The sequence below is a fragment of the Temnothorax americanus genome, unplaced genomic scaffold (assembly GCF_048541705.1).
Source record: "Temnothorax americanus isolate GAGA-0224 unplaced genomic scaffold, ASM4854170v1 Scaffold168, whole genome shotgun sequence".
NCBI classification, from domain to species: domain Eukaryota; kingdom Metazoa; phylum Arthropoda; class Insecta; order Hymenoptera; family Formicidae; genus Temnothorax; species Temnothorax americanus.
Window position 1 is genome coordinate 72,501 of NW_027509305.1, and position 26,958 is coordinate 99,458.

Sequence of the window (26,958 nt, forward strand, 5' to 3'; positions counted from 1 at the left end):
TGCAATGTGACTTTGCACTTTTTCACTCTCTACATTGCGCTTGACTTTAATGATTAAAAAAGTATTACAGTTACGAATAAAAAATAAGTGGTTTTTATCAAAAATTCTTGTTGCCATTCTATTATTGATTTAATTTCAAAAAATGTATAGGTATTAAATTTTTTATTTTGTCGTTATAAATATTTTTTCATGACTTTCATATTATTGCTTACATTTTGATATACGTATAGAGACTTTCTAATGAAAGATAATTTTCTAGAACTACGATAATTATATCCAATTTATTACGTCAATTTACGGAAGACTTCAGCGAGATGTTTGAATGACTGATTGATGAGATATTGCATAAATATGATTCGAATAACATGGCAAAAACGAACTATCTTATCACCCATTGATCGAAGCCGTTTAATGATTACATATATGAGTCGACGACAGCTGGGAACCGTAAGAAAGATCGATCCTCATTAATTGAACGATTTTGAGCGCCAATCTGTGTAGTCCGGCTTAATTAAATCTTAATTTAAGATTTCATCGAGCTCACTCGTTGTTTTGGATTGGAGCAATATGCTCCAGAATGTTAGATTACCTACTTCCGAGACCTTTGGAGCAATTTAAGAAGATTTCATTGTAACCGGTAACGGTGGGTTTCCGCCGTTTGTTCAATGCGCGCACGATGATGTGAATATTTTTTTTAAAGAAACATTATGTAATGCAATTGAATCCGAAAACGTGATGCATATAAAAATAAACATGAAGGCAATAAGACTGGAAATGGAGATTTGAGAATGAATAGAATACCAAATCAGATCGCTGTATTTCACGGCAATAATGCAATTAATCTTGAAGATATAGACATTACGTGACGAGAATTAAAATGTTTTATAAAAAAAGTTACAAGGATTTACGTATTCTCAATAAAACGAAGTATACCATCAAAAGTTACATTTGTCAAAGCTAAGGAAGTATTTCTATTTCTCTTTTACGTTGATTAATGAATAAAAGCATATATAAGCAAATTTCAATAATATGCTACGAAATTTAATTTTTACAAAATGCGGTGCAATCTTTGGAGAGACGTGTACGTGCATCAATTTAACGTCCCAAGAAACATGTCATTAATCACGCAATAAGTACGTTATATCTCGTACGTTAAAAGGTATACATGCCGCAATTACGTAAAAAGGAAAGGATGTGTAACCAGGCGGCCTGTAGCACATGTGAATAATTGCCTCGTGATTGCCGCATTAGTGTATTCGGAATATCGCGTTTTACGAGACGCTTTTAGTTTGATCTTTATACTCGTATGTACGGAATATCCCAGGAAGTTCCATAAATCAATTAGATTTTTTTATCAAACTGAAATTAATTTGCCAAATGTCAAATATAGTCTTGCTAATAGTTTTCAAGCAATATACAATTGAAAACAAAATATTAAAATTAAAAGAATACGGTATAAATTTAATTGCTTGTTTACATTTTTGGGCATAATCTTAATCTAATACTTAATTAAATATTAAAAGTATATATATTGTACTGCATATTGAAACGTTAAAAAATATTACAAGCGTTCTTCCTTGAAACTTTCTCTAAAAAAAAAATCGACTTAGAATCTGTCATTAAAATTAAGGTCGCAATAAATCGTAGTTTTATCAAGATCTATAATATTTTAAATTAAAATTTATTTTCTCATTCCACGTAGGTGATGAAGTGGAAGTTTATTCAGAAGACGAAAGTTTATTCATCACTATGAGAATATCGTGGTGGGAAATTATTACGTGGAAAAAATCGAATGTAGCATGAGAAGTCAATAGATGAACAATGATTTTACCGAGCGTTGTGTATTTTTATTATCATTAAGCATTATTACATCAGATTTCAAAATAGCTCTCATAGCGAAAGGTGTGGCGTGGGAAACTTAAGCTCACTAGTCTTGTATTCATCTTGCGTGTCTTTTACTCGCTGTGCTATTACGCTGTGTGTTTCGCATTATCGTTCGTGGCTCATCGCCGGCACGTTACCCTTATTATTGCCTCCGATTTGCTGATAGGAATAGTCGAGCTAATGGATACGCATGATGTAGCTTTCGAAGAGAATAGACATGAATGGAAAATCGATTCAATTATTTATCCAAAATATTATTATTGATACGCGTAACTATTATTTTATATGCGTATAGATGTATGCGCTATGATAATAACATGCAACACTAATTAAATCTTCTAGAGTTTAGATTTAGAGACTGACAGATACTATAAAGCTCACTATTTTATTAGTAGAAACGCTCTTAAAATATATTACATTTTTAAATAATTATATTTTCTGAAAATTAAAGGAAAGTTAAACAAGTTAAACATTTTTTCATTTTTATGTCTTTTTTATTGCTATCTGTTAAAAATAGATAAGGACGTTATAGTTCCTAGCTTAGTGTGCATGCGTGTGCACGATATATTATCTGCTGAATTGACGTATGACATATCGTAATATGTACCACACCTTTGCATTATCGTGATAAGTCTATTATGAGTTATAGTACGGAAAAAGGAACAATCGTCAAAGTAAACTGAATCGTCGATAAATTCTATCTGCTACAAAAGAGCAGGAGAAGGACGTGCGATATAATTCGAAAAGTATTATTGAATAGGTATATATGAATATTACTTTATTTTGTTGGTAGCTTTTACATTGATTGCAATTATTTTTTTTTTCACATCTTACAATTAGAGATCATGTGTATTTTGTATAAAAATCGTAGAAAATAAAATAAAATAAATGTTTATTTAAAAAATGCCATATATGTATATATATATATATATATATATGTGTTTTAAACAGAAATAATAGATTTAAATAAAAATTTATATGCATACCCCTATTTTAAAAAAATTTTTGAAATATGATTTAGACAATTTTTAAATGGTTTATCTCTTTAAAAAACTATACATTTCCATGATATATATTTCGTCGCGATATTAATTCAATAAAATGCTAAATTGCACAAGTATTAGCTATAATAAGATTCTAAATATGCTAATTTATTGCTTGAGTGAATAGAATATTAGATTTTGATTGACCCTTTCTGCTTGTTGCAATTGAATAAAATAGGTATTATGCAATTTACAAAAAGTTACATTAACTTTCAGAAGTAATTAAATGTTGTTTTATTATGGATATTAACTATTAATTTAGTTGAAAATTAAATGCTTAACTTTTACTTGAACTTTGAGCAAATAGAATTATATAATTGTAAGCATAAATCATGATTTACAAATTAATATGCGCGTGAAGAAATTACTTGATATATACTTGTTAAAAAATGCACTCCAGTTTTTGCATTGATTTCAAAACATAATCGAAATATAATTATTCAATAAAGTACATGTTTTTGCAAGTCTGTATAAAATTTAAAAAGTCTTATCTCAAAACTTCAAACTTTGATCAGGTGTGCTTTGATCATATAACATGTCAAGATGATAAGGTGTTAATTGACATTAGAACGTCCTCGCAGCTGATGACGTTATATGTGTACAATATACAGTGAGTCAGAAATAGTACAATACCTTTAGATAGTTCCAAAGAATGGCATAATAAGTATAATCTTTTTCGTCAAATCATATTTTTTTAGAGTTATTAAACTTATTAATGTTTTCTGCAACGAAAAATATTTCTATTCTTTGTTACAATAAGACATGAAACCATGTTTTACCATATCATCTTGATGCAAATTTAAATTTAGAAATTAAAAATTAAATACGTAAATTTTTGTACTACAAAGTTATTTAATTTACATCACATATTATGTATATGATAACAAATGTTCAGAATTATCTAAATAGAGTTCTATTATATATTTTCTCACATCTTCGATCGAAGAAAGATATTTAAGCTCTGTCTCTCAAACAATTTACCCTATATTAGACACGATGAAGTCTATTTGTAGCGAAGTCGCTTAGCAAATTGTATTGTTAGCAACTTTAATTTTTAGCATTAATAACAATGTCACCTTTTTAATGTCTGCTATAAATAGTCGCCAGTTTAAATAATGTTATTGATTCAAGTTTTGTACTTGGTCTGTTTTCTATACATCTCTTTATATCTGTATCTATCAACAAAAGATCAACTTTAAAGATAAGAAAGCGGATGCATTACATTTTGACAATATTTCTTATGTGTTTTATGCCAATAAATTATATTAATATATATAACTTTTATAGTAACAGAATTTATATTTTTATGAACTTTTTGCTATTTAAATTTATTTTATAAATTTGCTTGTTAAACAATACAATTTTTATGTAAAGAGGTTGGATAAAAAGTGAAATGTACTTTTGTACTTTTTAGCTCTATATTTTTATATGTCAATAGATCTGAAATTGTCTTTCGCGAAAGTTCGAAGAAAACTTTTTAAAACCGTTCGTCGAAATATATTAGTCGACAATGGTTGTTGCGCAAACCACTGACTAATTATCGGCTATTACGTCTAACTGCTGGCGCGGTCCTGATTGCGTCAGAAGCCTATTTGTATAGTCTTTTCTAATGTCAGATCAAAGCTAAATTTCAATGTTGGATCGGAGCGGTCTAAGATTCGAGATCATGCAGAAAATCCAGCTTCTTCATAAAACGTTCACATTCGCAAGTTCATGTTCCTAACGTTATCTAAAGGTGCTATTAAAAAACATTTTGTGACAACGAAGACTTCTATCTTGTCGCGATTATTCTTAACTCTTGTCTCAGAATAATTGCGTATCAGGGAGAAGTTCTATAAGCGCTATATACCTTCTATGATTTATAATATATGTGATACGCTTGAAAGGTTTATGTTTTGTAAACGTAATTTAAATTTTACTAAAGATTACAAGTGAAGCAAATGTATTAAATCAGAGTCTTTTTGTTATATAATTCAAGGATGAATATGTCATGCAAAATCCGAGGCAAGATCTTTATAAATGGTACTAACGTTTGTGAACAAGGTTGTTTTTTGATCTCTGAAGACAAAGCCCGTTTTGTCGCAGCACAATTTTTTTAAAAAGATTTGTTATATATATATATGTTATATATATATATATATATATATATATATATATATAACTTTTTTTTCTTTCTAAAGAAAAACGGATTTGTATGGGAGAAATATTTATGATACATCGGATATATTTTTTGAAATTTCTGGTCTTATATTTAAAATTTTTTATTCTTTATATATATATATATATATATATATATATAGGAATCGTATACTTAATTATTTTTAAGGAATTTCTAATTTAATTATAAGAAAGATTTAATTATAAAATATCTACTTCTTACTCATTATGCTTAATGTTAGTTAGTGCTAAATTGATGTCATTAAGTTTGATATTAACAATTTTAAAGATTCTTGGAACTTAATTTACATTATTTCCAAAATTAGTACCTTTAACCTTATATGTATGGTGTATATATGTACATGCTTTTTTTTATAATGTGCAAATTAATTAAAAATGTTATATGTACTTATATATTTATTATTATATTGAAATAAAAGAAGTCCAAAGTTTTTATGTGTAAAATTACTGAAAAAAAGGTTAAATTGATCATTGAAAGCATGCGTTAATAACAAAATGAGTTAATGTATCAATAATAATAATGTGTGTTATATGTCAAACTAGTGTTGTAGTCACTATGTCCAAGTGGTATATCAACGAAACTTTTTTATATCATTTTCAACGTTTTAATTAAAGACTTTGGAATTACTTGCCCTTACGTTGAAAATTTAATTAACTTTCGCGATGGATTTAATTAATTTTTCAAGGTAGCAGTTCATAACAAATTAATTCGCATTGCAATTCCGCTATAGTGAAAGCGACTAAAAGATAATTATTTTGTTTCTTTCATCAAGGCCGCTTCGTGTATTGACGATTGCGTAATAACGTCTCGAACGGACATTTTTTTGTTACAACGATAATGTTGATATCTCACGGATTTTTTAAGTGCGAGAGTCGCACCTTTCGAGTCATAGCGACCTCGTGGATTAAATTACTATGTATCTGTAATGATCGTACCGGAAACTGACTGTGATGCCGTTGATCGTGTCATCCTTGTGCACGCAATGCATCATTCAATGTGTAAAAATATGAACAATGTGCATTGAATAAAACATATTTTCTATTACATGAAACATTTTTCTTTGAGTCATTATATTTTTGTTTATAATACATTGGTTAAAGTTCATAGAAGCACATTTTTGTTTTATTTTTACTTTACTCTTACGAGATAATATATGTATGTGTAGATATCGGTTGCATTGTACATCAATATATATCAATCAATTTAAATTTAAAATATAATTAATTTATTAATTAAGTAATATTTTATGTTACTTATTGATATTTTTCTAAAAAATATATATAATTTTGTTGTGTAAAAAAATAATTAAAATTGGTTAACTAATATATCTACTAATCGGTTTAACTGAGCTTTAATTAAATATTAATTAAAAATGGTCTTTTTAACTTTTAACTAAAAAGAAAATTTGTGAATATAAATAAATTTATTTTATTGTTTAAATTGTACTTGATTATATTCTTTTCTTAGGAGCATTTAATTTAAAATATATTAAATTATTTTATAAGCGAACTAAGTTTAAAGTTCAATTTTTTAAATAAATTTTTATTGTATCAGATATTAACTAAATTAATTTAAGTGACAATCGTCAACAAATTTTAAATTTGATATGTATTTAAATAAATGCTAAAAATAAGAAAATCAACATTTTTTTGTTAAATGTAAAATGTTTTGTTAAATGAAATTGACTCGAGTTCAAGAGTCCGTAATTGAATAAAACTCTAATTTCGAGTATAGAACTTCTATCATGCAAATTTCATCGCAGAGTTGTAATAAACGCCGAAATTACGTAGTGCCATTAAAAACTTTTCCAAATCAATACAACGATCTACTTTCTAAGCAATTAAGAGATTCGTCGGGCGATTTGCGAAATCGCCAGCATGGCTTTGCAAATCGTTCCGCTGCTTTTACGCGTGACTTCAGCAGTTGATAAAAGTCCGTGCTACAAGAGTTCAGACAGGTTTTTCGCGATGCTATTTTACGTAATCGCGTTTTATCACCCGCCACTGGCACTAAAATGAGCCGGTTATTATACAGTTTTGTCCGTGTTCCGCGTTTCTACTGACAACCTACGACATTGTGATGCAGATTTACGGTGCATGGTTGCCAGCCAACCCGACTCGACCTTGAATGAACGCCGATACTCCGTTTCGTGTGCACTGCTAGTGAATTATGCAACGCTTGCTTTATCAACCCTTGAATGCAAACGAGGACACGAAGCGTTTGTATAGCAATTTATTGTATTGTTTCAGTAAATATTATGGCACAAAAGTACGTTTCTCTTTTGTCAAAATACATAGAAAAATTAAGTTTTAATAAGCAAACTTATCTGTCTATTAGACATATTTCAATATTATGTGTCCTACAACATCTTTCTAGCTTTGTGAGCAAAGGTTTCTACTTGCAAAAAACCCCTTTATGCGTAATAATGATTTATTAGGGGATATTGGTCCATTGTCTCAGACTCAATGTCGCGGTAAAATAATACCTAAAAAAAAAAAGAAAGTAGTAGTATTATACCTCGAAAAAACCTAAGTAACAGATGGTAGATTTTTATATCTCAAAAAATCTCGAAAAAATCTAAGCAGTAGTATCTTTATTTCCGAAAAATTATAATCCAAGTGATACACGTCACAAAATTATGTTACCTTATCAAAAAGAAGAGTCGCGCTTCAAGTGATCTATTACAATTACAAAAAAGAAATGATATCTCTTTAAATTAGAGCGCCAATTACAGAGAGAACATGTATATTGCCTCAAAAAATAATTGTTGCACTACTTTGAAAAATCTTTACATTGTGTCAATTAGAAAAGAATGTATGATAACAATTTTATAAGATTAAAAAATTTTATTTAAATTTAACAAGGGAATACAAGATATTTAAATACAAAGTTTACATGTGTATTTTTTAATGGTCACAAAGAATTACAGAGGTAACAGTACAAAATGGAAATATTTTATTAAAATACATAAATTTTTCTTGTAAAAACTTGGCGCTGTTAGACCTCGAAATTTTAAATAAATAAATAAACTTATTCTATACTTAATTATAAGCCGCATTATCCGCCGTCCGCGTCGTCACGCACACCCATATCATTCACTTCCACATCCACGCTGATAATCATTTAATATTACTCCCATCGCATTCTTCTCTGAATTTTTTTTATTTATTGTTGTCCTTATTTATTTAAAATTTCGAGGTCTAACAGCGCCAAATTTTTTTACAAAAAAAATTTATGTATTTTAATAAAATATATTTATTTTGTACTGTTATTTTTGTAATTCTTTGTGATTAAATCTTTTATTCTATTGAAAAATACATATATAAACTTTATATTTAAATACAAATTGTATTCCCTCGTTGGATTAAATATTTTAATAAAATATTTGTATTTTGTACTGTTACCTCTGTAATTCTTTGTGACCATTAAAAAATACACATGTAAACTTTGTATTTAAATATCTTGTATTCCCTTGTTAAATTTAAATAATATTTTTTAATCTTATATAAAATTGTTATCATACATTTTTTTCTAATTGACACAATGTAAAGATTTTTCAAAGTAGTGCAACAATTATTTTTTGAGGCAATATACATGTTCTCTCTGTAATTGGCGCTCTAATTTAAAGAGATATCATTTCTTTTTTGTAATTGTAATAGATCACTTGAAGCGCGACTCTTTTTTTTGATAAGGTAACATAATTTTGTGACGTGTATCACTTGGGTTATAATTTTTCGGAAATAAAGATACTACTGCTTAGATTTTTTCGAGATTGTTCGAGATATAAAGATCTACCACTTGTTACTTAGGTTTTTTTGAGGTATAATACTACCACTTTTTTTTTTTTTTAGGTAACAACATATACACTACTATACGTATACTTGGCGCTTTTTTTACATTTTTTTAAAAAAGGTAATTTTGTGCGGATATCACGCCTTTTTGTAGTATATTACGCAATTTATAAACAGTATGTACAGGATAAAGCTATTTGGAGGTATAATACTACCACTTTGTTTTTTTCGAAGTAACAACATAATACATATAAAACAAAAAGTCGTGTTTGTTCGACCCGACTGGCCAAATAATAAATATATTCAAAATTCACAACGTTTCGACCGCATTTTCGGTCCTTCTCAAGTGATTCAGCTATGCATCTTCAAAAACCGCGTACAAAATATCGATTACGTCGCTGACATCGTGCCCTAACCACATCATGCACACGTAAAGCTAAAAAAGTGAAATAAACTCACGATAGTCAAAAAGATAAAAACGTTCAAAAGTCATAAAATAAAAAGTAAGAATACAATTGAATTGTTGAGTTAAAAATAGTTAAGTTATAAATAGTTAAGTTATAAATAATGTACAAAATAAAATGTAAGGCTTACATATTCTGTGCGTCAAGACGGAAAGTGAGAACGGTAGCGCAGAACGAAGAAACGTCGCAAGCCATAGCTGCGAACACATCAGTACAGCGTGACAGACGAAGTCATACTAAATGACCGATACAATAAATAGATGTGTTCACAGGTGGAAACGAGCAGAACAAAAGTATAAATTAAGTGACGCCAATCACACGGTTGTAATTCGCGGGGAGACTTTCTGTGTCTTTTTGAAGATTGATTGCGCAATCGCATTTTTTAATAAAAAACATCTCAGAGATTTCACGTTTCTTAAAGTATCGCTCCTTATATAAAATTTTTGGTTGTTGCCAATTGAAATCGTGGTTATGCGTGAGACGGTGCTTACTAACCACAGAATGATTATCGCTGTTCTTCCTAATATCACAAAAATGTTCCTTAACACGTGTCTCTAGGTGCCTTTTTGTTTGACCAATATATGCAGCGTTGCAATTAGCACAATCAATCTCATATATCAACTCCGTTTGTTTAAGATTCGGTAGCGTATCCTTCCCCCTTTTGATAATACAATCCAACTTTTTCGGAATGGTGAGGAGAACCCTGAATTCTGCATCGCGCATTGTACGGCCAACACCGTCACTGAGACCCTTAATATACGGTATAGTGATAAACTTTCGAGGATACTACTATGCGTGTACTTGGCGCTCTTTTTTACATTTTTTTTAAAAAGGTAATTTTGTACGGATATCACGCCTTTTTGTAGTGTTACGCATCCTAATCTTATAAACAATATATCTTATAATCTTATAAACAGTATATAATACAAGGTATGAAGCTAAAAGTGTTACGGACTATTATTTTTAAAGAAAACAACAATTTAATATTTTGCTTAATTTTTTTAAAATAATAATCTGTAATTCTTTTAGTTGTACACCTTGCATATATTTTTCAATTTCAACATAAAACATAATCGCAATAAAGCATGATTAATGTTAATAAGTCGTTAATTGTAAAATTCTTTATTTATTTTTATTTGCGTGTCTTATACTGAATGTTGTTCGCAACTGTATATGTACCGATATTTTCAGGTATCGATATTTTTGATAATTATTTTTACGTCAGACATAATTTTAATTCATCCAATTTTTATTATGTCTAGACATAATTTTCGTCCAATTTTTATTATGTCTAGACATAATTTTAATTTAACGATTTTTATTATGTCATGACATAATTTTAATTCTGCCGCTAGGGAAATTTTAAGTCGATTCTTATGAATCAAGCTTGAATTCAATGTCTAGGTGTCCCAGGTTGCCGATGACAAGGTCCACATAGTGCGCTCTATAGTTTTCGGTGTCCAGGTGTATTAATACCTTGAATTCGATGGCCACGTGTTCCAAGTTGCCGATGACGAGGTCCACATAGTGCGCTTCGTAGTTTTCGGTGTCTACATGTATTAATACCTCGAATTCGATATCTACGTGTCCTACATTGGGTGCGTTCAGCCGATACTCCGCTAGCCTAGCAATCGTGAGCAGTCGCTCGTTTTCGCTCGTTTCCTCTCTTTTGACCTAATGGATTAAAAGGAGAGGAAACGAGCGAAAACGAGCGACTGCTCACGATTGCTAGGCTAGCGGAGTATCGGCTGAACGCACCCATTCAAATTTAAAGTTATTAATACACCTAGACACCAAAAACTATGAAGCGCACTATGTGGATTTCGTCATCGGCAACCCGGAACACGTAGACATCGAATTCGAGGTATTATTACACCTAGACACCGAAAACTACAGAGCGCGCTATCTGGACCTCGTCATCAGCAACCTGGGACACCTAGACATAAATTTCAAGGTATTAATACACGTAGACACCGAAAACTACGGAGCGCACTATGTGGACCTCGTCATCGGCAACCTGGGACACCTAAACATCGAATTCAAGGTATTAATACACGTAGACACCGAAAACTACAGAGCTCACTATCTAGACATTGTCATCGGCAACCTGGAACACTTAGACATCGCATTCAACGTATTATTACACCTGGACACCGAAAACTACGAAGCGCACTATGTGGACCTCGTCATCGGCAACCTGGGACACCTAGACATCGAATTCAACGTACGATTACACCTGGACACCGAAAACTATGAAGCGCACTATCGGGATCCCGTCATCGGCAACTTGGGACACGTGGACATCGAATTTAAGGTATTAATGCACGTGGACACCGAAAACTACGGAGCGCACTATGCGGACTTTGTCATCGGCAACCTGGGACACCTAGACATCGAATTTAACGTACGATTACACCTGGACACCGAAAACTATGAAGCGCACTATCTGGATCTCGTCATCGGCAACCTGGGATACCTAGACATCGAATTCAAGCTTGATTCATAAGGATTGACTTAAAAATTCCCTAGCGGCACTTTCTGCCAAGCGTAGAGAACCTTCTTTTCCGGCAGCGGTAGTAATAATAATGTAAGGATACAAAATCTCTCCAGATAAACATGAAGCAATTGACTCAATATATATATTATATATATACCTAATTTACCTAAATAGAAATCTTCCTCCTGACCGATAAGTCTATCGACCTAATTTCGAAATACGCGCGCGATATCGAAACAGGCGATACCTGCGCCGCCAGCGTCGAAAAAGTGAAAGTGACGTTTCTCTGATAATCATAATAATATTGAGATGAGAGACGGTCGACGTAGAAGTATTCGTATCTTAAAAATAAATTTTTACATTTGGACTTTGCGTCGCAATATTTCCGCTCGTAGGGCACGTAGCGGAATATTATGAGAGAAATCCCCCCCCGCTAATTGGACCCCAAGCTATCGATCAAGCCTACTTAGAACTTAGAACTTGATCCGTTCACTCGTTATCGAGATCTCAACATCTCGAGTACTTGCAACCTGTCGCGTCGCGTAAAAGAGTCACGGTCGGTCTCGCTCCGCGTGTACTTGGCGCGAGACACTACCGTGTCTCTTGATTATGTATCGAAATATTATTTTTGTATATTCAGCCAATGCCATGGAAAATATGTAAAGAGCACATAGAGACTGTTATTGTCACACAAAACTTATTCAGTTATTATAATTGATGTTAGCAAAATAAATACCATGTTGCATAAGAATTATAGCGCAATGAATGATACAGATATAATTCTTAGTACTTGCATCTCGTTTTTAACTTGAATATAAGACCCGACTATGAATACCGGCATTAAAAAACTATATAAAATAGAAATAAAGAAGACTGAAGAATATAACAAAATTAAAATAAACCGATGTCTTATTTACAAAAGTTAAAGCTATTACAAAAATTTTTCTAAAAATTAGGGACTTTTGATCACGTATAAAGCTGAGTCTAATCAACCAAATCTTAAAGAATTATATATGAAATATATTGGGGTAGAAAAAAGACTGAAAAATATAATAAAATTAGAAATAGATCGATATCTCCAAATTTGCGGAAATTAAAGCATAAACAAACATTTCTGCAAAAATTCAAAATTTTATTAAAAAAGAACCCTTTGATTATTAGCAATTTTTATTAATTTTATATATTTTTCAGTTTTTTCTACCCCTATTTCATATATAATTCGTTAAGATTTGGTTGATTAGTTCTGGAGTTATAGAAATTTCGGTAAATTTGGCACATACATACACACATACACACATACACACATACATACACACATACCGACATGTTTTAAAATAGCGATTTTTCGACGTTTTAGAATATTCTGAACACATTGGCAAAAGCAACTCAAAAAAAATTTTTTTTACGAAAACAAAGCCTCCTTCTATGAGGAAGCAAAATTAAGTTTTAATAAGCGAACTTATCTGTCTATTAGACATATTTCAATATTATGTGTCCTACAATATCTTTCCGTAAAATCTCAGACGATTGTTCTTTTCGTCTAAGTAAATTGTGTGTTACGAGGTTTCTTTTTAATTGAAATTATTGATATCATAAAACTCTAAACGTTTTCCTTATTATACGTAATAAAATATTCGAAGATATAATATCGAACGCTTCGAAGGTTGGCGGAAAATTAACTACGTGTATCGAAGAATAACAGTTTGATTTGAAGGTTGCGATGATGTAATGAAGATAAGTCTGGACGATCGACGATCACATGGTTGCGACGGATCAATCGACAGGGGCTGTTATTGAGATCGTTGCAATAGTTTCTTTCTCGGTAGACAACGAAGAAATGGCTATTCTTCGAGTACAATTGAAAGTAGCGTGTGAACCCAGAGTCTGTCCTCTCGACCGGAAATGGCTCGTCCTTTTTACAAGTTTCGTAAGGCTTCCTGTTGTCCTCTTGTTAGTTGGTCGCTCTGATAATCTGCACGCTCGAGTGTTTTGTCTGTTATGCGAGCGTGTGGCCGCGCACCGGCACGTGCCGTACTTATAAATTAAATTCGTCGATAAATCCTTCAGATAACGAGAGTCACGGGAATGAATACAATATGGCGTCTGTTTCACTGCTACAGTTTGTATACGTGAAAGTCATACGCTAGCTTAAAGATATAAGATAAAATAAGATCACACACACACACACACACACACACGGCGAAATTTTAAATTGAAAAGAGAGTGAAAAAGATAATTAAAAATATTTAGTGCTTTGAACAAGTTTAAGAAATTAATTAATAAACAACAAGTATTTGAAAAACAGAAAGCAGTCTTGTAATTTAAAATACAATTTATTCTTTCAGACTAATTATAATAAAATCTACTAAATGGTATAAACTATTTATCACATAAATTTGTACAAATTAATTTAATTATTGAATTCTTTTAATTATTTAAAGATATTTAAAATTATAGTTAGAGTTAAAATAAAGTGTGAATTATATATATATATATATATATATATATATATACATAAAACTCTCTTATATATCATAAATTCTTATATAAATTATTTAATATTAAAACTTTTTAACTTCACAATTGGTCAAATCTTTTATATCTTTTAATCTAATATGATGTAATACTGAATCAATTAGAAACCATAGAAAGCTATGGAAAAGTTATAACACAAGTGCTACGTAAATTATTTCAACATCGTCAAAATATCTATTAAGTAATTTTTTATTTAAAAAATTGTCACTAAAGAGAGATCACAATGAGTGCGCATACAAATTTTACTGGAAGCCATCCGCCAAATAAAACTATAAATTATTGTATTACGTATTCAATGAGATCTACAATGATTAGATTTGTTGGTAGGTGTAGCTGCATGAAGACTGTCAACTGCTAAACAAGATGTTTTTGCAGTTGCCAGTTGCTACATGTGGACCAACGGCTTGATCTCTTCTGAAAGACGGAGCTCAGTTTCTTTGCACGAAAGCCCCCTGCGTTAATTTCTCGTGCGGGGGGGGGGGGGGGGGGGGTGCAGTTTGAAATATAAAATTCCTAGCTATTATCAGACGATCTCGAATCCGATTCCTCGCGGTTACAAGTCTGGCGCTTTACCACTAGACCACGCACTGCCCCACCCGCAAGTAATATTATATAAATATTATCCCTATTCATCCCAACCAGCCCTTTCGTGTCCCAACGAGTTTCTAATCCTCGCATCATAACTCACGAACAAATTGACGAAATTTAATGTTCCAAAGCGCAAATTAAAAGTAAAAGTAGTAGTTTTAATTTGCGCTTTGGAACATTAAATTTCGTCAATTTGTTCGTGAGTTATGATGCGAGGATTAAAAAGGGCGGAAAACACGTTGGAGTGAATAGGGTTATTATAATATGTTTAGAAATTTGTGGAACTAAATAAACAAATACACATATATTACATCTCTCTACACTCTATAATGGAGAAAACATCATTTGTGAAATTACTTAAAATTAAACAAAATTTATTTAAACTTAATTAAATTAAATCTGATTAGATGAGTACACTTACAGTGAATATAGGATCGTGATTTTTAGCAGCGGTTTTATTGATATTTATGTTTAAATGTTTAGCAGTAATTTATGAAAATGTAAATTCTATATTTTACAATATTACTCGATACTACGCTCGAGATCAATGCGCTTCTACTCTCGAATCGAGCAAGAGGACGATACCGTACGTGTTGTTCCAGAGCAGTGATTCCGGTCAGCCGGAATAGCGGTACACGCTTGGCCGTACGTCTTCGTTCTTGAATTATTATGCTGCTTTCTGCGAGGTGGACAGTAGTACGCTTTGTCGCGAAAGCGGAATAAACTTATACGCATCATGCACGAATTCATTTTTTAGTACCATTTCGCGGCCTTTCTTCTTCTTCGTCATACATCTATTATATATATATATATATATATATATATATATATATATATATAAAACTAAATTACGTTCTATATTTTACAGATCGTAAATTACGGAAATAAAACTTATTTGTAAAGTTTTTGCGAATTAAATTGCACAATGTTTTTATATATATATTATAGAATGAGTTTCATCAACAGACAAATGTTTTCTTTTCCGAATTTTGCGAAAGTATGACTTGTTTTCGAAAATAGTGTTTCGCATCTTTTTCGAAACACGCGGTTAATAAAAGTTATTAGATTCGTTTCGTAGCTATATAAAAAAAATTGTTTACACATTTTGTTGTCGATAATTTTCGTCAAAGAGTAGCTCGAACGAACGGCAGTAGCTCGTGGCCTGTCGAGGGAGACCCGCAGGAATCGTACGCGTTTATGAACGTGATTCCGTCGAAGCGCGCGAGCAGTGCAGCGCGGTACAGCGACGCGATACAGCGTACCGCCGCAGCTGCGTCGGATAGTTGGTCGAGGCATGTGCGCCGAGTAACGGCTAATTGGCCACCTTTCCTCTCCGGGAGAGGAACCGTCTCTCTCTGTTTCGCTGTCCTGGCTGACGTGCCAGTTTTGTTCGTTCTGTCGTGCGGCTTATACCGAGTATAGTTGGAGCCCCGATGCCGCGTGAGAACACCATGGTGTCCTACCGGAGATTTTGTTAAAAACGACGTTTCTGTGAAATCGAGCACTATTTGCACCGTAAGTCATCGGCGTCATTATAGTATTTTTCTTCTTCTTCCTCTTTAATGGGAAACTGAAGCAAAATAATTCTGTGATATTTTTTGCAATTTACATAATAAGAATAGACATTCATAAAACGGTAAACGCGCGCATTTATTACAGTTTTTGAAAAAACGTTATATGTTATTTTAGTTCTGAACGCGGAAGAGAAATAATAAAAAATATTACAAAGGAGTAATTCTTATAATCGTGAACATTGTAAGTTTTGAGATATGAAATCTTTGCTTCTATGATGGTCAATCATGAATTCGTGCGCGGATTTGCAACCGCGAAAAGTGCCTCGCTCCGAATTGACCGCGCGAGTGATCGCCGTGAAAGTGCATCGAACAAGAAATCTAATTGTGCGCGCCGGGCTTTTATTAACGTAATTCACTGAGCCGTTATTTATCGGAAGTCACGGACTTTCTTTGCAGGAAAAAAACTTAACAATGGTCCAAGAATTTTCGAATATATGCGTTTTCAGGTTTCTGGCATAAGTTGGCCTGAAATATTATTTTTGCGTTAATATTGACATTTTATATTCTTTATAATGACATTAGAGAAATGGATCAATTTTGGAAAGACACTAGAAAAAATGATTCTTTAGCGAATTGTCTAATGATCTGTCTTTTGAAGACATTTCTTCAGCCTTAAAAGAACCAATGTTGTTTTTAGTTTTTTATTCTACTCGAAACGAAACTTTATTGAGAAGTGCAAAGGTATACTTTTAATAAAAAGCAAAGATATAAATAGCTGACTGACATTTATATCTGCGTCGCTAGTATCAAGCATACAGTATAATAAAAATTCGAATAAAAGAAAGATTTTTAATTTTTATTTTAAGATAGACATTTCAGTTTCAATCGCGATGTCCTGTAATAATAATGTGAAATGTATACATCTTTTTAGTGGTACAATTATATCGTTGACTATACTTTTGCCTCTCGCGTAGTGTTTCTCAATTTCTTTATCAAATTCCACGAATTCTTGTTAAAAATTGCACATAACTTCTTTTACAGTCATATTTTCTTCCTTCATTGATTCTGAGCAATATGCTGTCTAGAAACAAAATGCTCCCGATAGAAAACAGCTATAAGGAAATATAAGTTTAATGAAAAATGTTTTGTTCAATTTTTTAAAATATACATTAAAAAGTTGAATAAAAATAAAAAATAAAAATATTCGAACAGTATTTTTAACATCTACATATTTAAATATTTGGAAAAGAAGAAAATAAAACAGCATTATATATTGTATATATATATATATATATATATATATATATATATATATTATTAAAATGGTTTAATTATCTCTTATAAGGAAAATTTATTCGCGATGAAGAGTTAAGATGGGTTAACGAGGGGATACTTTAGACGTGATGAGAGAAAGATCTTCCTTAGGCGTTATACTTACTGTTAACATGCATACTGCAGTTTAATCGTCCGACTAATCCATAGTTTCGCACGCAAATGACGATTTGCGTCAAAAGAGAATTTCGTTCTAGTTATTCCGTTCTAGTTACAACCAGTGTTAACTTCGACCAGGTCATATCTTGTCAAATTCGTCAACATAACATTTTAATTGTAACAATGGCACTGCATTATACTGCATTAATGTGAAATAGGATTGTCTATAAGATTTCGACAAATTAAGGTTTTATTTTTTAATAATTTTTATAACATTTTATGTCAAGTAAAATTTTCATTAATTGCAACTTTTTACAGTAATTATTAAGTTTTTAACACTAAATTTAATAAGCAGCTCTGAAGTTTTAATCATATTAAAGTAGATTGTTCGATTAGAATACATTTTATAGTTGATTAATAAAATACGTTAATTCTTAATAATTCTAAAATGTATGATAAAAATTTTTGCGTAGAAAAATTTTTTACTTGAAATATTTGCACTTTGTTTATAAATTTTACGTAAGTATATTGAATAAAATGAGCTGTTGATGTAACGAAATTCAATCATGTGATATTAATAGCTTTTATATAAAAAGAGAAAATGTAAGTATCATTACTACTTGAAACAAATAATAGTGTCGGTATCGGTTTTTGTTGATGATTTAATTCTCTTCGATACTAACTTGTCGCCTCCGCGCGGATATAAAGTGGCATTTATTTGCGATACGCGTCAATGAGTAGAGAGACCAAGATACTAATTTACACGCGTAAGAAAGCCCAGAAACGTTCGAAGAGAAGGCGATTAATAATTAAAGTCACCAGCAATTGACGTTAATTGCATGTATCGCTATATATAAGAACCGGTTTATAACATATGTTGTGATCGTTGATCACGAAAAGGAAACGGTATAGTGACAATTTATTGGTTCTTCTACTTAAGTGAGTTATTTAATGCATTACTGTTTTGGAGTATGATGCATTTATACGTTGAAAAATATATGGTATGCAACCGTTATGTTGAAATAAGTGGCGTATTATGACACACACACTCGAATAAAATAACAGTGAAGAAATAAAAATAATAGCAATTTGAACAGTAAAAAAGTAAAGATACTTACACACAAATTTTATATAATATATATGTGTGCGCATATATACATATATTTTAATTAAATTAAACATTATAATATTGTAATATCTGTAATCTGTTTCATGTACGCAATACGTTTATATATTTTTATTCATCATATATACAAAAAGGTTGATTATGTATTAATTAGAAATCTATACTATTATATAAAGGGGAAAAGTTTGTAGCATTGTTCGGGGTAATCTTAGAAACTATTGGACCGAATTTTTACCACAAGTATATCAAACAGGGGTAGAATTTTCCGGGGAGTGCTATAGGGTGTGTAGTTTTTTGCTACCGATTTTCTGGAAACCGATTTTTTTAAATTTTCTAATTTTCGGGAAATAATCGACCGAATCTTTTTTGTTGGTGGGCCGAATTTTTATCGAAGCCACATGAAATAGGGGTAGAATTTCCCGGGGAGTGCCGTGAAGTGTATAGTTTTTTGCTACCAATTTTCTGGAAATCGATTTTTTTAATTTTCTAATTTTCGGAAAATAATTGACCGAATCTCATTCGTATGGTAAAATCAAAATTATAATCATTTATGTTACAGGTCTCCGCGAATCGGAGGTCCTCTTTCGCAACCACTGGCTATGATTCCTCCAACTATGCACGGACATGAGTTTAATCAACCCTCGTCGAGGGTAGTTATGGTCCGTAAAACGGATCAAAGGACATTCAGCAAAGGAAGACGAGGTGGTGAGCCTCTTCTGGAAACTGTTACTAGAGAAACCGTTGAACTCTTTAATGGTGGTCGAGCCGAAAGGAAATACACTTTCGAAACGAGGGACATTGTTACACCGAAGTCTAGCAGGTTTGACGATTTTCCAATTATTAGCGTTAAGTATTACAGATATACTAAAATAGTAGATTTTTTCATTAATTATTTATGTTTATAAACGACATAAATTAACAAGACACCTTAAACTTAAATTAGATTGTGAAATACGATAACGTATTAAGTAATGTTTTACTAGAGAGATTTTGAAATATTATATTTTAATATTTTACTCAACGCAATAACTTTTATTATTAAAATATGTAAACTATTGTTCTTAATATTTAAAGAATATTATTAGTTTTTATAAATATTGCTTAACATTTTTCATTCGCACTTCATTAGCAAAAATTTATAAAAATTGATTACATTATGTATTCATAACAAGAACAGGGTTTTAAAATTATTTTCTGGTACTATATAATTTAATAGACATTAACCTATTAATAGACATAATAAACAACACTCGAAATACGTATAACAAGTAAAATTAAAATGTATTTTACGGTATATATATCAAAGTTTGAAATTACATAGGTTGGCAAGTAGTGATTTAGATAACATGATAAATGGTTTTTCAATGATAATTAATAATTATATTTTGATTGTTATATATCATTGTTTCCTTTTTTTTACTAAAAACATAAAAGCAGAAAAAAGTGAATTAAAGCAATTGCTACGTGTATTGAAGCAATATTATTTGTAAAATCAAATTTGTAGAAAATGAAATTGATACTTTTCAAAAACTATATCGTGCGCGCAAAATATATTAATATGATATAAATATATTATAATTTATATTACAATTATAAAATGTGCAATATATATAAAATTGAAATATATTGGAATATCGTATAAAAAGTAAACTTAAAATTTTATTTTGTTACTTAATTTTACATTAGAATTGATCTAAATATTAAAAGAGAATAAACAATTTAAAAAAATACTGCAATAAATGCATGTTGTAGTATATTTATAACAAATTGATATTATATATAATAATATCTGTCATATACTATTAGTCCTGCGTGTTAGCGAAATGTTTCTTTGTTGTACATACTTGATTGGAAGTGCATTTCTTTCTTACACAAACGTGTATCAGAAACTTGTTACATGGATGGTTTGAAGTAGACAAAACTTTACTTGTCGTAAAATCAGTTGCCTCGCGTTTCAATCCCTTTCTCTTGGTTGGTATATATATATATATATATATATATATATATATATATATATATATAAATGCGATTTTAATTTTTACCTATTAATTGCAAATAAAATTTCTAGAGATAGAATAAGAAAAAAACAGCAAATTTGGAACACCCTGTATATATATATATATATATATATATATATATTCCAAATTTGCTGTTTTTTTCTTATTCTATCTCTAGAAATTTTATTTGCAATTAATAGGTAAAATTTAAAATATTAAAGCTTAAACTAATAATAGACGATAATTTTTTCCGAATCTTAAGAAAAATTCAATATTAATATAGGACAGTAAACTCTTGATATATACATCTGTATTCTATGGAAAGGTATTCTGAGAGAAACCGCAAACCGCAAGTTTTCAATTATCTCGTATGCTAAAAGCGGAAGAGCGACTTGTTCTTTCGTTTCGGTTAATCTTGAAGCCTATACGTGTGAAGAATCTGTGAAATGTCGTATGACATTTAGCAGGTTCTCTACATTCTTACGGAGCAATTAATTTCTCTCAGCACTCTCTCGCGAGTAATGTTGGGAATCGAGACAACTTTGGTTTTCGGTTGGACAATAGAATGTAGGATTACATAATGCAATCCATCACCGGAGAAACCTATGCTTTTAAGAATACAATTTTTATACACAAAACGTTATAGAAGAATTGCTATAACTTATCAATTGATTCTTTGATCAATTTGGCATTTTTTACGAATATTTAATTAAAATCATGTTTTATTTTTTAATATTATATTATTTTTATATTATTCTTTAGTATTATATTGAGTATACCTACAAATAGAATAGAATTTTATTAGAATTCTAATAAAATAATTATACGTGAAGTTAAATGAGAGAGAAAGATAAATTTTCTGTTGATTACTTGTTAAATTTCTTTAATGTTGAAAACGCTTATATTTTCAACAATATTTCCACGTTGCTAAGATTCATAATTCAAAGAATAATCAATAATGTAATATAATATTTGATAGATAATTCTATTATTGCCTTAAACTTTCGGAGTTTTCGTCATTATCATTGTCGAGCATTAAGCTCTCCGAAGTTTATGAAATTCTGTCGTGAATTTTTGAATGGTCTTATTTCTAACATTATTTACATGAGAAGTGAGAATACATATATAATTTAACATTTCTCTAGTGTAAGTCGTTGCTCTTGTAGTATGCCATCGCTCAGCGTGCACGGAACGAAAAAGAAGGTGGTCGGTTTTGTCGATCAAGTGTCACCTGACAGGTATATTGCCTATGCAGCACAAACTTGCAGTTTAACCAAATTCCGATTCCAGTGAAGTAAGAGTAAGCATGTAAAAGACTTGCCGCGAACACGACACCGATAGCATTTTGCCAGTGTGTTTTGTCGCTTATTATCAGATGTTTTCTGAAACTTCACTAGGATCGGTAAGTGGTCCTAGTTCACTAGCGTAGGCGGCACATAGAAAGCAGAGCGACAGCTGAAAGTTCGCGTGCTTACGATACATTCAAACGAGTCGCAAAAAGATGGCAATTCTGTAAGGATACTGTAAATTACCGGCTTTCACGATAGCGTAACAGGATGATAATGTTCGTGAGCCATGCAGGAATGAGATTTATCCGTTGCTAAGTAAAATTGAAAATATGAGAATCTCTTGGAGGCTGTAAAATATATTATAGGTATATGCGCGTTTCTCTTTATATTATTATTACTTTCATTGATACCTCTCTTATTTAGTATAATAGTAGTTTTCAAAACAATATGTTATTATTTGTATTATAACTACCAAATTTTAAAATTATTATAACTACCAATTTTAAAATTTGGTAGTTATAATATTTGGTGTAACTCTTATTAACAATTATCTTAAGAAAATGGTTTTTTATCATAAAGCAAATTGAAAATATGAAAATGCTATACACAATCGCATACAAAGTTGCGCAGGAAAAATATATATTATTTACTTTGATTTATAATTAAGGGGTAACGCCACTCTAGAGTCCCAAAATGAAGCCAATTTTTGATAATTTTTTTCAGAAATACAGTCATAAATGAAAATCGGTTTAATTCTATTTATTATTTAAATATTAAAACATAAAAAAAATTTTTATTAATTATTTATTGCCAAAATGGCGGCGCCAGAGACAGTGCTCCAAAGTGCCTTTTTGCGGAAGGCGTCCAACGGGCGAAATCGAAGCTCCTATAATTTCTGAGCTGGAACAAAAATTCAAAGATTTTTGAAAAATATATAAGTTTTTCTACAGAAGTACATGTGGAAATTGCAAAATATCATTTTTTTGTAAGAATGGTGCATGTTGAAAAAAAGTGTTTCATTTTTTGCTAAAAAATTTCGCACAAAATTGTTTATAAAAAAAATTTTGTTCAACTTATCGCAAAATCTACATGTACTTCTAAAAATAATGTTATTGTAAAATTTCACTCAAAATTTTAAGTCAATCGGATAAAAGGTGTTCGAGTTCTGATTCTGCCCGATTTTAAAAAAGCGATTTCGAGAAAAACACGTTTAAAGTTTCAGTTACCATTCACAGATGTGAACGCGCCGGCAGACGGATTACGAAAAAGGGATAATAGAGATTTTTCCGAGCTTTGAAACCAAGTGTAACCTTATTTCTAAGACCTTAAAGCATCGTTTAAGCAAAAAAAAAATCGATTTCTTGACAATTCTAGAGTGGCTTTACCCCTTAAGATAGGCTTCTAATCTGTATTAATATAATTTTTTAAGAGAGCTTATAATTTTATTCTATTTAGAATTTATGAATAATCTTGGGTAATTTTGTTTTGTTTAAATATGGTTAAAATTATACAGCCCCATTTGTACATATGCTGTCAAGTTTGTGAGAAGAAATTTACTTGGATCATTTACATAAAAGATTAATTGCTGCGAGGTTTGTATTGTCGGTATTAAATTCTTATCGAAGAGGAATCGTTGCTTGACGTACCCGTATGCGATTCCGCCCACGCAAGCGGCGTGGTCGGGAAAAACTTTCGTGCAACTCGTTTGAATGAGTAAAACACAATGCTATAAGGTATAAAAATGAGATGGAAGAAATATGCAATAAAATACTGCATGCCTTAAGTTCAACAAGCGATTGAATGTTACACATTTTTTTGAATTATATCTCAAAGGCATAAACTATAACAGAGAACTTTATTCTTATCTTATTCTTATCTAATTTAAATATTTTTATCAATATTTTGAGAATTATTCATAAAACATCGTTTAATCTAAAAAATTACAAGAACAAGACTTTATTGTATGTATTTAAGTAAAAATTAGTTCAAAAATTAAAAAAAAAATTTATTAACATTTTATTATAAAATATAAATAAATGCTGTATTTTATTGTGGTCAGGCTCTTATAGCATTTTGGAGACTTCACAATTATTCTCCTTATTCCTCTGGGCGCGATATAACAAAAGAAACGACAACCTTTCTTTCGCGGTGACCGTGGCCGTGGACGCGTCGCAAAGGCTCGTAGGAAGAAGGAAATACGAGCCGTGCTTGTAAAGGCGTATGTGGCAATATACGTAGATATGAGCACGATGAAGTGTTCGCTATTTCGCGTAACCTTTAACGGGGTCCAGTAAAGACTTTGGAAATTTCAACTCTTTCTTGGCTTTCTGATGTAACATCTTTCGGCTGAATACCGAAATTGTTCGAATTTTTAATAAAATTTATTTAACCGTTTGAAGCAAGGCGGCTTTCTTACATTTAGATGTTTGATTCACATGCATAAATAATAGAAAATAATGTTAATTAATGTTGGTTAATTTTTTTATAATATATAAGTAAAGTGGATATTCTCTCATTACACTTTGTTTTACATAAATGCACACAGCTATTCAGTTAATATATTGTGGATTTAATTAAATAATTGATATTGATTATATCTAATTAAATCTTCTCGCGTGCGCCAGACTTTTCTAAAAACTTTTTAAGATTTATATTTCAAGCAGTTTCTGTTCTAAATATGTTCTTACGCCATTTGGTGTTCTGTGTGCGTGTATATTCGTCAGTAAACAGATGTCAGATTGCGAATTACTTGAAACCTGTTAAACGCACATAAAATATTCTCAGAACTTTCTGTTCAGAATATGGCTACTTAAATAAACATAATAATAAATAAATAGGTTCTTTAATTTCGAATTCGACAAATAATATTTGCAAGCTTCTGAAAACGTACTTATCTTTAAATCGAGATTGGCAAAATTATACAACATAATTCACAACGATCGTTTTCTGCGGTGCATCTGTATGCATCCTAATGCGAAGTTAACTACACAGTCTGGCAAAATTGCTATTCATTAGTCAATGTGCAATTTTGCATGGAACGATCATGGATTTGCATTATAAGTGTATAATGACTGGATATCTACGTCGTGCTCTTAGATACCTTCATGTTCAATCGCTTTGATTCATTGCACATGCCATAATGGTCGTCTATATGATCTTACAATTAAGATCATTGCACATTGTAATTTCATCGGCTTTCCTGCTTGTTCTCATTTCATCGAGATACAAAGGGACTAGACTGTTTGTAATCTTGTACCTTACAAGTATTATATTTATGCTTTATGTATTAACGCAAATAATTTATGCTAATAAAAAAAAAACATATTGATTGTAATAGTATAGATTGTTGATTTAAAAAAATTGAATAATTATTTTTTTTTTAAAAAGTTTTTTTTTAAAAAAATTTTATATAATTTGCGTTTTTGAGAAAAATTATCAAAGAAGTAACGATATTTCTTAAACAAGCTGTAATGTAATAAAATAAAAATCTACAATTAAAAATAAGGCATATAATTTTAGATTGTGATTTATTACATTTTTGTTATAAAAATATTTAGATTATTTACATAATCCTTTTGATACATTTCGATTCACGAAACTCAATATCAATTTAATGTCAATGTCATCACTTATCACTGGGTTACAAGATCAGAGAAGAAGATGCAAATTACATCGATTACGATATATACAATTTTTAAAGTGAATTAGTAAAAATCTTAATTAAATTATTTTTTATTTTAGAAATCTTAGATTTCTTACACTATATAATAATATATTTTATTATACTTATAATAATTTAAAATAATCTTTGATTTGGCTACTAGGCTTATTGTAAGAAAAACTTACGTACTATATATTTCAACAAATACCATTTATTACTTATTTAAATTTTGTTATTTTAATAAAAATTTCGGTAATTATGCAGTATAGGGGAAGCACCTCCGATGACCTTGACCTTGACATATGTTGTCAAGGTCACTCTCCTGAGTGACCTTCAGAAGGTTTTAGCCGTCGCTCGTTTTTTATTAAAAAGTTATTAACAAAAAAAAGTTTGGCGACCTCACCGATTTCAATGACCTTGATATATGTTGTCAAGGTCATGACCACGAGTGACCTTCAGAAAGTTTTAGCCGTCGCTCGCTATTCGTTAAAAAGTTATTAACAAAAAAAGTTTGAAAAATATAGCATATATAGGTGCATATATAAGTTAGTTGACGCGCTTTAAACACTTAAATACTTTTAAAGCGCGTCACTAACCTACATAGGTACGATTTACTGCTTTAAATGTTGTGTTTTGGTAAAGCAGCGATTTTTTCGCAAAATAATGTAATCTCTGCTTTAACAAAAAAATTTCAATTTATCAACAATTTACTGCTTTAAATGTTGTGTTTTGGTAAAGCAGCGACTTTCTCGCGAAATAAAGTATTCTCTGCTTTAAAGAAAAACGTAATATTAGTCGTTTATGCCTCTCAGTACTTAAAATAACTGCTATATTTTCGAAACTTTTTTTGTTTATAACTTTTTAATAAAAAACGAGCGACGGCTAAAACCTTCTGAAGGGCACTCAGGAAGGTGACCTTGACAACATATGTCAAGGTCAAGGTCATCGGAGGTGCTTCC

General features: G+C 30.7%; 2 protein-coding genes across 7 annotated transcripts in view; one reads left to right on the plus strand and one right to left on the minus strand.

The window, feature by feature from the left end:
• LOC143895746 (uncharacterized) overlaps window positions 1-10,209 on the minus strand; it is an 11,208-nt gene extending 999 nt beyond the window's left edge. The window contains exons 1-2 of one of the 2 annotated variants that reach the window (XR_013256441.1): window positions 9,492-10,209; window positions 8,649-9,333 (exon numbers count right to left, since the gene is read on the minus strand). Coding sequence is in view for 1 of the 2 variants with exons in the window: in XM_077403079.1 (XP_077259205.1) it covers window positions 9,492-9,556 (65 nt within the window). In the remaining variant the exon portion in view is untranslated. Of the gene's footprint in view, window positions 1-8,648; window positions 9,334-9,491 lie in introns of those variants that run through there. The other variant, XM_077403079.1, reaches the window with a different exon arrangement.
• LOC143895741 (uncharacterized) overlaps window positions 1-26,958 on the plus strand; it is a 58,232-nt gene that overhangs the window by 25,194 nt on the left and 6,080 nt on the right. For 2 of the 5 annotated variants that reach the window (XM_077403075.1, XM_077403071.1), the window contains 2 exons: window positions 19,612-19,872; window positions 22,195-22,287. In XM_077403075.1, the coding sequence (XP_077259201.1) occupies window positions 19,652-19,872; window positions 22,195-22,287 (314 nt within the window). In that variant the 5' untranslated portion in view covers window positions 19,612-19,651. Of the gene's footprint in view, window positions 1-16,230; window positions 16,497-19,611; window positions 19,873-22,194; window positions 22,288-26,958 lie in introns of those variants that run through there. The other 3 variants (XM_077403074.1, XM_077403072.1, XM_077403073.1) reach the window with 3 other exon arrangements.